The sequence below is a fragment of the Lepisosteus platostomus genome, chromosome 7 (genome assembly GCF_059453375.1).
Source record: "Lepisosteus platostomus isolate fLepPlt1 chromosome 7, fLepPlt1.hap1, whole genome shotgun sequence".
Classification (NCBI taxonomy): domain Eukaryota; kingdom Metazoa; phylum Chordata; class Actinopteri; order Semionotiformes; family Lepisosteidae; genus Lepisosteus; species Lepisosteus platostomus.
In genome coordinates this window covers 9,587,084-9,600,787 of record NC_142617.1, presented here as the reverse complement: position 1 = coordinate 9,600,787, position 13,704 = coordinate 9,587,084, and the positions used below count along the sequence as shown (strand labels likewise).

At 40.8% G+C, this 13,704-nt stretch overlaps 1 protein-coding gene across 5 annotated transcripts in view; it reads right to left on the bottom strand.

Moving 5' to 3' along the window:
- The window catches only part of fam168a (family with sequence similarity 168 member A), a 64,768-nt gene that overhangs the window by 25,487 nt on the left and 25,577 nt on the right, over nt 1-13,704 (bottom strand). For all 5 annotated transcript variants that reach the window (XM_088639131.1, XM_088639133.1, XM_088639129.1 and 2 more), the window contains one exon: nt 12,322-12,413. In XM_088639131.1, the coding sequence (XP_088495257.1) occupies nt 12,322-12,413 (92 nt within the window). The remainder of the gene's footprint in view (nt 1-12,321; nt 12,414-13,704) is intronic.

The window sequence follows — 13,704 nt, the reverse complement described above, 5'->3', positions numbered from 1 at the left end:
TGTGGTTTAAGTAAAGTACTGCAGCACTGAAGAGACAACTTCACAGTACAGTTATACAATTGAGAAGAATAATACTGTTGGAGAGGAGGACGCAAGCAGAAGGGCAGAAGTCAGAAGTGTGAAAAAGTGATTAAATTAGTTAAAACAAGAAAGCCTAATAGATGCATATAATATTAGAAAAAAATGTTTTGGTAAAAACTGAAAATACAAGACGCTTAGAACACTACACTTGATACACGTTACTCCTGGTTCTTGCCAGCTGAAATATGTAATTGTTTTGTCTAGGATCAGTCAACAATTTCTTACTCAATTTTTGGCATTACTCCCAATGTACTCTTCAAAGGTATGGGGACAATAAAAATTAAACGTTTATTCTTAAGCCTTTCCTTTAAAAAATGCCCAATTTCATTTCGATAATAGATGCAATGTAAAAAAAAAAAGATTTTTATGAAATTATTCTTGGCAAAACGTCAATCGTTGCGACTTTCAATGTCCGTGACTGCAACTTTTCTTCTGTAACAGAAAGGTTTTGCTGCAGCAAATTTCTTGCACCTTGACAATACATTTACAAATTATAAATGGGTTGAAAGGAACAACTGTGCTTTTTGTCTTAAGAAAATGGAAAGCCGAACCCTAGATCGTGAAGTGGCTGGTCATTCAGAAGAACAGACCCTCAACATCCATGCCCAACACTGAGTATGCTGGCTTTTGTAATTTTCATACGTAGAGCACATCTCAATACAGCTAATCATTCCCTTGCCTAGCCTGATGAGTCTTCGTTTGCAATTAAATTTAGTGGGTGTGAAATTTCATTAGGGCATTCAACATGAAAAAATTGATAATGAAGTTGTACCACACCGCCAAATAAAACTCAAACATTGTAATTTTAACTGTCACTTACAGCCATTCCCATTTGCAAGAACTTAAGCAAAAAAAAATATTACATGAGTACCTCAATATCCACGGCTCAGGATTGTTTTGTGTATAACTTCGTATCAATGCAGCTACTTAATCATGGTAAAGTAGTCTGATTAGTATTTGAAGGCATAGATGACATTATATATAACATGGGAGATAAAACTAATTTGAGAAACCATCATGAATAAAAAAAAAAGTCTGATCAACTGCTTCAAGAAGCACAAACGTGCACACCTGTAGTGTGTGTGGTGTGGTTTCTCTCTCAGCGCAGTGACACTCCTCAGCCAAGTTAATAGCCTCCGTCTTGGCCTGTGGTTAGCTAGAAACAGGTGCTGTACAACGGCAGAGAGGCACCTCAGGGCTGTCCACAGGCACTTCATCCTCCGTGTGTACACTACAAACTAGGACTCTTAACACTAACCCACAACCACTTTTATTGCACTATTCTTTTCAGAAATCAACATTTGGCTCAGACAGACCTCTTCCTGACCACCATTCTGCTACAACTGTAAAGCAGCACTAATGCATCAAAACAGGCAATGCAGTTTGGGGGGGGGGGGGGGAGGGAACGAGGGCTTATGGGTAAAATAGAGGAGGTAAAAGATTGGTCAGTTCTGCGACACAGCCAGTGACTGAAGCACTGATTACTATTCAGAAACTGTTCTGATGAGCGGGGACACCCTCCACATGAGCTGCTGAGGGGCGACTCGCAAGCACTGGCACTCCATTAACAGCACGGTGAGGCTGAAACTGCTCCCTCCCTAGGTGAGGGAGGACAGAGGGAACAGCGAGACTCGTTTAGGAAGATGAGCTCCTAATATGACAGAACATCTCAGAAAACTGGAGCAGTGAGTGCCAGTACTCCCACCGGAGTGGTTACTCCCACCTGCTATGCTAAGTTCCAGATAAAAAGGCTGTCACCATTTTCTCTTCATTTCGAACTGCACCACAATACCATCTGTGTATCCCAGTTCTTTATTAGAATCTCCAAGGGATTTCTGTTTTTTATGAATGCCAGTCTACATGTAAAACAGCAGGGCACTGTGGACAAAAAGGACTCTAAGGTGTGAGTGAGAGACGCAACTGAAGAAGGGCTGTGTAGCACAGTGCAACACGTTAAAGGCATCATTTTCGGGACCTGATAGTAACCGTGCAAACCACCAGTGCACTCTTCATCCAGTCTTTAGACGGTATACCCAATAACGTTCCTTTGGAGGCCTAAATTGCATAGGCCATCTCTGCAGCACAGGCTACTGTACTGTCCCTCTGTTAGTGGAGCAACACATGAGAAAATGGATTCTAGGGTGAAAAGTAGACAGGGATGAGCACAAGGTTCACTCAAAGGGTACGGCCTTCAGGAAAAGCAGTACTTACTCCCTTGGGATGGGCAGAGGATGCATGGGCTGGAAAAGCATGCTTCAGGAGATTCCACAGCCCGAGTCGGAGCTAAAAAACATGCAGCCAAGCTTGGCGCAGCTGTTCTGGAAGACACCGATGTGCTGCATATGCTACACAGCCAGACCTCGGAGAAAATAACATCACACACCTGGCATTCACCTAGGTGTGACCTTTGCTTCACAAGTACATTGAGACTGATGGTCATGGCAAATAACTTACATCATGGGTGGAATGTACTCATTAACTAGTTTTACAACAATAATAAAATCAGGGGCTCTCCCTTACCATGTAGGTGCACACAGACACTTTTATTCCAGCCCAAGGAAGCAAACTGAATAATCACTACTAGCTACAAAGACTCACTGAAACAAAAGGATTTCTAAGGCAATTCAGGCAGATCTGAATAAGACTTTCCCTTCTTCCATAAATATGAAAAATTATAAAAGCCATTTATTGTGCCACATTAAACCTTCCCTGCACACTACTCCCACGCACTTTCAGAAAATGCAGTACCCACACATTAATTAAGGTCTTTTTTTTATTTATTGCACAGCACAGACGAGGAATGCATGTCTAATAATGGACAAAAACAAGAGAAGTTACAAGTGAGTAGAGTCTATTGTCATCTACCGGATTCACCTGAAAGCCCTGTCATTTCGTCTCTGTGAGTTAATCTAAATCTAAGGCAGTCTGTTCTCCACACACCCACAAGTTTGTGTATATACTCTGACCTCACAGATCCTTTTATAAAAAGGTTCCAGAAACATATTCTTCAAATACAAAGGCTTAAACCTTGAGGTCGACATAGCCGTATTTTGTTTAGTTAAATTATAAGGCACTCAAGTAATTCACGACAGTTTGCTGACTGTGCTACACAAGGCACAATCACAATGTACTTTTGCATTTCTGCCCTTCCCTCTGTAACCAAAACCAGGGCAAGTCAGTTCTGGTGGGATGCAATTGAGACAGTCCACATCAGCGCTTGGTTGTGGCTTGCGTTGGTGGCAGCGCCGTCATTATCGCTGGCCGACGAGGAACTGTTCTCGCATCATCAATCAGGAAGAGATTCCACTTTGAGGCTGTAGCCTTAAGGACTCCCACAGACATCGGCTGCCAAACCGTGTTGTTGTGTTGGCTCAGTGTGGCGGTGACGTGGTGCGTGACAGGCTCGCCATGGCAAGAGAGGCCGGGCCACGACACTGCGCGGTTCCATCTACTTGCCCCCATCCACTAATGCTTACCCTCTGAGAGGTCTTCACAGAACCTCGCCCCAAAAAAACAAACACTGCACAAGGCGTTTTTATGACTCTAGCAGCCGGTTTGTATTAACCAGACTCTACAACTACAGTATGACACTTAACAGACAGAGTGGGGTACAAAGCACATTGAAAAATACTAAAATATTTCAGCATCTGCAGCATGTCCATTAATGCTGTGGATATTCCATTAACATGGTCTGAAAACAGGGATATCCAAATTGTGAGACAAGTGTCATCCACTCAAATTGCTATGGCCTTTCACAAACTATTTTTTCAAATGCTTTATGGCGATGGTTTTGCGTTTCAGATACTGCTACATCTTCCCACATCTTTCTGCCGCCTCTGAAGAAAATATTGGGTTCAAACAGAGAGGGGTGCCTCTCTCAGTGAGAGAAAGTGTAAAAACCCTGAGGTTAGATGTTCCACCTTCATACGATCAGGACCGCTGCCTGGAACTCATTCCATTTTATCTTCATCCCCTGAGCTCACAATAAAAGTGAGCTGCTTTTATTTGAACTGTGGTGCACAGATTTAGCATTTCTTTCAAGATCAGGTTCGCCGTGCCTCGGAATGTCTTTTTCTTTTCTCATTTTTGGACCTTAAAAACAAGCCACAAGGCTAAAAAAATTACAAAAAAAAACATATTGCTGCAGGCACCTTTAAATTAATTCGCTTGCATCCGCTGCGTTTCATCAATATCCAGAACCATAGTAACAGCCTCTCTGCTGGAATGCTAATTACACTCTGAGCCTCCAGCAACAAGACAATTAGAGCAGCATAAATCCCTTTTCTATTTTTTCTAGCCCTTTTTCTAAAGGCTCAGCACATTAAGACCACGAAAAAGAGGTGGAGGATGATGAAAATGATCAGTGGAAGTCCTCTATATTTCCTTGCCTAATAAATGAGATAGTGGGAGGTGTGGTGGGATAAGGTTAAGGCGATAGAATTAAACATTTCCTAGGGATAGAAAACTAAATCCAGGATAAAGGTAAACTCAAGTCTAGCTTAATGGTTATTCTGAATAATGAAAATAACTTTTATCAAGCTTTGTGTGAACACGCATACAATACTATTTCACACAAATGAACAAACTATTTATTATAGTTGTTCTGATGTAATGTAGGCAAATGGTTGGGAAGGGAACATTTTCTCTTCTAGCTTAGAGATATTTGCAAATATGAGAATACAGCCATCAGCAACTGCGAATATCCCTAATGTGTGAAGCAAATCGCTATTTCCAGCTCGGGAGCACAAGGCCCAGGTAACACTTCTTTCTGATGCACTGCAGATTCGTTAGTCATGGATAAAAGAAATTTAATCTCATCCTTCGGATTTATCCAATTATTTATTGATCCGAGAGCTTTCATTACTGGGGTTAACATCAAACAGCGGGATTCAGATGGATGTTGTTTATGCTTGGAGAGCTGCATCAATTTTTTTGTTACCTTAATGCAAGGAAATAGTCTGATACAAACAGGGTAACTGGGCTTATACTACCTCATAATGTGAAAGGCAGAGTAAACAAGGGAAAGTAACCAATTTAAGGGTCACCAGCCTAACTTAGTCTACAACTATTCAGAACAAACCAGAATTACATTTTTATCACCAGGCAAATGTTTTTAATGTCACCACTAATGCACAACAGACCACCATTGCAGCAGGCGTCTTTCCAGAAGTACCTTGTGCTTAAACTACATGTAAAATACAGTGGAACAGCTTGAACTGGAAGCTCAATGCCGGATTAAGCCTCTTCCCTAAATTATTTACAAAACCAACTATTTCCTAAAATAGAAAATATCCCTTCATTAAAAATAATGTCACAAGTGAGATTAATTTTACAGCATTTCTGATCACTGCTTCCAAAATCTTGATATGTAAAGTGTAATGCAAATTTTATTTATGAATGGCAGGGTCAGGTGCTTCATTACGGAAATTTTCTAATGCATGCTGGTGCTTACCAAATGAAGTATCTGTACACCCTACAGGACATAATTTAAGTCTGCTCACTAATCTGAGGAAAACATTAAGTTGTAAAACATGCAAATGTGAAATTCAAGATGGAAAAGTAAACTGACAGTCTCTTTGCACATGATGGTTTTTAGTGCATGAAAATGTACTGTTCAGCAAGTGGATAATATCCCATAATTCCTTTTTTCTGTGACCCAACTAGCAAACTGAATGAATGCTGTCTGTTCACTTAATTAAAATGGAGGTTTGAGATATTTATTAAGTCCAGCGACTTGAAATGTCCTATAGCACTAACCATAAAATTGCAAGACCTAAATGGTTTAAATTAAGCAAGCATTCTTTTCTAACGCGACCCAATTATTAAGCTATGTTTTCTAGTAAATTGATGAGAAGACAGGCCTTTAGAATCCTTTCCCTACATATACTTCTTTAGACACAAAAGGGTTTAGTCGAGATAACCCTACAATATATCGACACCACCCACAGACCCACAATGCCTCAATCCTTTTTTGTCGCGTGATTGAACCTGAGTTTTAATGCTCCTCCAGACACCTTACTGACAAAGCAGGAGTCATTCGCATCCAGGCTAAAAAAAAAAATCATAAGGCCAAGCTTTTTATAGCTATTCCGCAGAAGCGCCATCTACATTGCACTAGTCATGTTTTAATACAGGTCTTTGTAAAAATATATATATATTTTGGACTGAGGATGACATTTTTCCCCAGCTGCAAAAGAAAACAAATGAACCCATTACATGCCTAACACATAAATCATTTTTTGCTGACATTATGTTTTATCTTTCAAGACACAGAAAGCAGTAACCTTTAAAAAAAGCACATCCAGAGGCCCTTTTCAGACGAAATCCAGCCTTTCCTTGTCACATTCTTATTTATGTACTTATTTACCACAGAGCAGCAAGACATGTAGTCAATTACCAATACGATCTTGAAGCAAAGTGAAGGGCACAGCCTGCAGAATGAGAAGTTCTGCATTTCCTATGATTGTGTGTGGTGGATTTTATTATTGGCTTGCTTTGCGTTAATTTGGTATTGGTTCAAACGGATATCATGCGTTAACTACATGTCCAACACAAAGACAAAAAAGGTTCTACTCTCGTTTCTGGGGAAACTGAAACACGCAAATTCTACAGACAGAATAGTAGTGATCACCCTTCTGGCAAAAGAAATATGTGGCTCAAACATACATTTAAAGAATACTTTTAGCTCCCGTTAACTTCAGACTGGTTTGCAGATCTATCCAGGACATCCAGAAAAACTGACAAAAATTCACGCACTTCCAAATAAAAGCTGCCTTCTATGGGAACAGTCGAACAGCTTAACTATTGGCAAATAATACAAATAACACAACCAAATGAAAGAAAAGTCACACCCACGCTAACGATGCCCTGCAATCTTTCAACAGTTGAAGAATGCTATGATAAACTGATGTCTTATACGTTCTAATACGTTCTGAGACCTTACAGCTAACAGCAAGTGAGACCCAGAGAGGCAGCCCGTTGGTGAATCCGTTAAGCAGATGTCTGCAGACTGACAGGAGAGGTACAGACCCGGAGGAGGTAAAAAACAACTCCAACAGCAAAAATCCGAAAATAGCTAATGAGGAGCACGAGCGCCGGGGAGGGTGAGTGAAGAGAACAGCAGCAGAACACGAGGGAACAAAGCAAGTCCCTCTCCTCGACACGTGACAGGAGAGCTGGGGAGAAGAGAAGGGGGGTGGGGGGAGGGCAGTACAATCTCCCCCTAGTCTAGTGCCAGTTCCTAAAGCCAAAGAGGCCCATCCGAAAAGCATTCACTGAAAAGGAATCAGTCACTACCCCTGTCAGGACTGAGGTTTTCAGTGCTCCAGCGTACTAAGGAATGATTCGCCAGCTCTCAGCTTTGAATTAAGCAAAAGTAAAGTATAATATAATATATATATCAAATAATAGGTTTATTCCGTGCTGAAAAACAGAAGAAAGAAAACACAACGTTTCGGCCGTGGAGTCTTCTTCAGGTGTCCTGATGAAGGCGCCACGGCCGAAACGTTGTGTTTTCTTTCTTCTTTTTTTTCCAGCATGGAATAAACCTATTACTTGTTCCTTTGCAGCCTACGCATGCTGACGCAGCTACCCACCTGAACTAATATATATATATATCGCTCTTCAAATATCCTAAAGCAGTTTAAGCGTCCTCAACATCGCAGCATCGCCCATATAGCATTTCACATAGGAGTCAGCAGCAAGCTCAGGTAAATCCTCAGGCCAAGTGTAATAGTGAACAAGAATATGGAAACCCAGCCCCCGTGAGTACCCAGTAGTAAAGGCCTTGAAGAAACTCATTCATTCGTCTGATCTAGCACTAGCCACCTGGACTGAGGGATGCAGTCGTCTCCTCCTGCTGCCCTCTTTTCCCCCCCAAACTTAAACAGGAGCTAATAAATCATCCCTGGCCTTCCACACCATTAACATTCCAGGCCTGCCTCAGCATCTGCTCCTGAAAGGAGGTCGACAATCAGCCAGACGCCAGGGGGAGACAGAGAGAGAGAGATGCTGCAAAGAGTCAAAGAGAAAGACGCACAAGAGCCTGCCCACTCTATATTCAGGTCACCTCACTGAAGGGTAAATGATAAGCAAAAGTAATACAGTCAGTATCTTACAGCCGCCAGAGACACAACCGAGTAGGCAAGCAGCAGGAATCAGGTGTCATGGGTCTGTAAACACGAAGAAAAATATTTACTGCTCACCTGGTCTAAATATTATGCGCAGAAATGACTTTTACACTCTGCAAGAGCCAAGTGCACAGCTGTACAGAAACATACTGCTGACGAAATCGAAAAAATTAAGCAAAACTGAAGTCTGATCTTTCCATCAGGAGAAAAGGTCTCTTATACAACACTAATTTTTAATCAGAGAGTTTGTGCATTTATATTCTAGTGGACTATCTAAAACATATCAGACACTGCGTGATCTTAAATTTAATGGGACAGCTTCTGCAAAACCCTGATACCTATACTATATGGGGGGGAGCTGTTTTCTAAAAACTCAGCTGCAATCTCTGATTAAAACTATTGTCGAACAGTGAAATTTGTAGCTCCACAAAATTCCTCTAACTACAGAACAGATTATATTATATAAAAATGTTATCAGCTCTTCTTTGCACTGTATCCTAGTTATAATGAAGAAAAATACAATTAACAGTACTGTGCTTTTTGCTAAAGCAGAGGGCACAATTGCAAGTCGACTAAGCACTACTGAAAGCAAGGAGGCCCTACTGTCTTACAGTACAGTACATGTTTAATTTCTTAAAACGAAGCCTCTTGCAAAAAACAATTGTATGCCATTATACTTGTACTCTATCACCAATTCCCTGTTATCAATCCATACCAATGTAGGAGACCATGTAAATGAGGCCTTTGGGCAGAATCTGTTTCACAAAGCCACACTAACAAACTATCTACTGTGAACAAGAAACTCCTATCGTCTTACCAGAGGACTTTCAATCACCTCTTCAGTACACCAACCCAGACATAAGGCTCAGGTTTCACCTGACCATAACACATATTAAATTATGACAGAGGCACACTACTTTCAAAAAAGTTGTTTCTATTAATTAATTAGACTAATTATGGTATAATGATGCTCAAAATGGAATACTTCTTTAAAATATGCCACACCAGAAAAGCACAAAAGCAACTGCCGCAGTTTCTGCTGCTGAATGGCAGAGATAAGCTTTCCACGGAGCCCACAAACCTTATCAGAGTCAGGCACAGCAGTAAACGGATTTGCACTTCACAGGAGAAGACATCCATAACCTGGATTAGTGAAGAACTGTGCTAAGCAATTTGAATCCATCAGTCAATTTATTTACATTACGAAGTTAGCGTAATTACGTTTGACAAATGCTGTAATCCTCTAGATGCAATTCACATGGCCAGAATGCAAAGGACGTTTTTGTTTATGTGAAAGGTTTTTTTTAGGAAGCTTTAAAAATGTTAAGATGGGGAGACAGTGACGTATGTTTCTGTAAACCCAAATTACGGGTTTACACATATCATTCAAACTTTATACTTGTATTAGAAGAAAAAATAAAGTATAACACAAGAACAGAAGAAAATAAATAGGGAGTTCATGCATCTCCTGCAATATTTGGAATGCTCAACTCAGTTTTAATCAGCAAACTAGTAAAATCTCCATTGGTCAGAAGGAACATTACCGTAAAGGCAGTTACGATTTCAATTTCTGTATTTGTAAATTGGACTTTTTTAGCATCTGAGTCTCTCTGAATTTATAGAACAGACAGGCAAACCATACTACAGCATTCTTTTCAAACTATAAACTCCTAAGCAGCTTAATTAAAGATTTCAGTGGTTCCTGAAAGCCCCAAAGAAAAGATTGTGAGATGTTACCCTTTTAGAAATAACAATGTTACAAACACTGTATTCAGTTTACCAATGTTCGTTCTAAATCTTCCCTCTGATATCCCCAAATATCCTCTTGACCTGGCCTTTGCCATCACACGCAAGACAGCGATTCCTATCAAATCCCTCCAGTGTCACTTTGTTTTACTCTTCAGGTCCATCTCTCTCAACACATCTATTACATGCAAGCAATGCCCTTTAGCTTCCAGTAAAGTCTGCTTGCTCTCCAGAGATATTCTCCTGCTCAAATGTCATTTGTTTTCTGTTGCAAACAGCCAGAGCATATACAGCATTTCTGAGCTCGGGCTTACCAGAGCATTACTCTATTTCAGTATCAAGTGATTTCTGTGGATTTCTGTAGATTTCTACGGAGTGCACATGAAATAATTCAGAATTCATCCAAGAACGTTCTGCTGTGTTTAATGGTTGAGGCGTTTTCAGTTTAGAAAAAAAGATCTGCAGTGTCATGAGTCAGTAACTTGGTGTATGTATATGTCACATACCGTTATATACAGTGGATATATGAGGTACAGTATGACCAGGTAGCACAGTGGAGCTGCAGTTAGCATTAGTGGTAAGTGGTTAAGTGGGGCACTAGGTTCAACTCCAGACCAGGGATGCTATCTGCATGGAGGTTGTATGTTCCCCCCATGTTCGCGTGGGTTTCCCCTGGACGCACCAGTCTCCTCCCCCAGTCCAACGACATACTGGCAGCTTGTTTGGCTTCTGGGGAAACTGGCCCTGGTGCGAGTGTGTGTTTGTGTCTGTGTGCCCCGCCATTGACTGGCGTCCCAGCCAGGGTGTACCCTGCCTTGTGCCCACTGCTCGCTGGGATAGGCTCCAGCTCCCCCGCGACCCTGAACTGGAAGAAACGGTTAGAAAATGGGTGGTTGGATGAAAGATGTGGGCGAGATGCACAAAGTGGATGTTAACTAACCAGAGCCGAAGCAGGATGTGGACCCACCCAATGGAAGAAAGTAAAGATACAAGACTGAAGTATTTCAATGAATGTGCTTCAATGAAACAGTGGGCAAAAAGGATTCTTTTAATATTGTCACAAAAGACCTGATCGTGATGGAAAGGGGGGGGAGGAATGAAAACAAATGTCACTAATCTTCCTAGGGATATTTATATGTGTTGATGTGTGACAGGCAGCATGTCAGGCTGTGTTATGTCAAGCTATGACATTTAATGAGAGTCTCATAACTACAGCAATCCTAAAACGCTTGAGGTACATGGAAATGCTTTATAGACATCTATAGATTAAAAACTGGGCAAAACGCATTGAAGTGTTTTAGAGCTATGTGCAATGTATCCTGACAGGATCTATTCAGCTAAAAAAAAGCATCACTTGGAATCCTCATTCAAAATGGCATCCATCTGACTATGCAGATGTGTCTAGAATATAACCCTCCCTCACTCTGCTCTGTCTGTCAGGCAGGATCATAGGCTTGGAGATGTTATTAAACAGGTTCCCCATTGCTACAGTATGAAAACATACCACACTTCAACTCTGTGGGAGTAAAGCAGAAAAAAAAGCAAGGAACTAAGTGTTGCTGGTAAGCGCATCAGTGGGGGAGTTTTTTTTAAAGCTGCTCCATATATGTAATTCCCTAGTAATTTAGTCAGAACTTCGAACTTGGTCACGGGGATAATGGGAAGTCAAAGGCAAACTCACTAAAATGGACCAAGATAAAAAAGGATAGGACATAAGGAGATACTGTACATAGACGTTTTTAGCTCTAAAGCCTTTCTTTAAAATAAATAGCCAAAAAACAGTACATGGTGTAAAAAAGGGCAGGACTGTACATGAACTCTGTGAGTCTATGAGTATATGGGTATATTCCAAATGTACTGTACAGTAGGCGCTGGTACACCAGCATCTGGAAAATACATGAAACACTTTAGTGGAGTACGGCAGTCCTTTGTGTGAAGTCCCAGTGTTTCACTGGGGCCTGAATTAAACAGGGGGAAAAAACACATCACAAAAGAGTTTAATACGAGTAGAACAAGGATTTTAGGGTGATCCACTCAAACGCTCCTAACGGAATCTTTATGCCTCCGTGCACAATATGGGCCGAGGAACCTGGCCGCCCACCACAAACAAGTAAAAGGAAAACACAGCAGGATACACATACATTTGTCTACACACAGTCTGCATACATGCATGCCATCCAACACTGACTACGGTTTTCCTGAAGGAAGGAGTCTGTGCTTTGAAGATTTCAAAGATTCTAAAACCCCTTGAAAGGTTGAAACCCATAATGAAAATCTCAATTTGCCCTCTTCAATTTTTGGAATCTCCACACCACAAACTCCACGCAGAATGAGACAGTATGAGGAAAGCTGAGGAGATTCTCACCTGTGTAGGTCATGTTCTTAGGATTTCCATAGGGAGTCCCAGGCTGTACGGGACTGTAAACTGGGTTCATAGTGGAAGACAGTCTACTTTTGCTGAAAGACAAAAAATAAAAACAATTACTTATAGATGAAGCCCAACATATTATATAAACATAACTTAACAATGTGATCAATTATCTCTGAAAACATTAGCCAATTCCTTGTTAAGAGGTTTGCAGTCCAAAAAGATGGCCATCACGATAACACCTCAGACTGACTTTGTCCGAACACCCCAACATTACAGACATACTCTCTAATGGTCAAAATGTTAGGAATCCCACCAGATCACGTTTGGCCTCTTTGAGAAACAGTAACAGGACATGGTATGTTGCAATGTTGTTCAACATGCACAGCTAAACCCCATCCAATGTCTCTACTTAGGTTGACCTCTGGGGCTGTAAGGAGGGTAGTGGTAGTAAAAATGCGTGGGTTGCCCATATCACTATTAACACCACTGGAATCTAGACTGTTCCAGCCAGGAATGATAATCAACTCCTCCAGCCAACACTTGCCACGGGGTCTATTCACTTACATGAGGATTTGGAACATTTGGGCAAAATACTCATTTTAGCACGGTGGAGTGAAACAACACATACTTTAGATTTTAGCCTTCAAGGCATGGAGCACACACCTCATATAGAGAGATTTAGTCACCTGTGTAATAGATATAAGACCGTGAAAAACAGCAAATTTCAGATACAAATGTAAGATGTAAGATTTTTGCAAATTGAACTGTGAATATAAACAATTTATACATTATACATCAACATGCATAACAGAACCACTAAATATGTTAAGTCTGTGATGAGGTATTGTAAAGTAATTGGAACAATGTTTCTGCAACAAACAAGGAAATATTCCTTTTTGCTTTAGCTATGTTGCCTGCCCTTGCTAAAACTTAATATTTCATTCTTCATAACGTTCCTTAAATAAATGGCTCCACAGGCCTTTGCCAGTCTTTGCCAATTTGACTGAAACTTGCTCAATGACTCCCCTGAGGAGCACAGAAGAGGAAAATGCTTTTTTTTTAATGAAGCACAGCAATTCAGTCGTATTAAGCAAACGGATTCTTAAAATAGGCCTAACATATCATGTGATTTCCCGATTTAAAAAAACTATTACTCAGTCTGCCATTTAGTATTAACTGATATTACTGAACTGTTGAAGAACCCAGCTCACTTCCCTTGTATTAAAAACTAAAACTACCTTTCAGTGCCTCATTCCTTCCCCCTTTTTGTTCCTCTATGTCAAACTGATCTCTGACCTCACCAACTAACACAAAGTCAACACCAGCAAGGGGAGTGCGCTCATTTTAACACAGAGGCTTGAAATCCCTTGGCTTGTA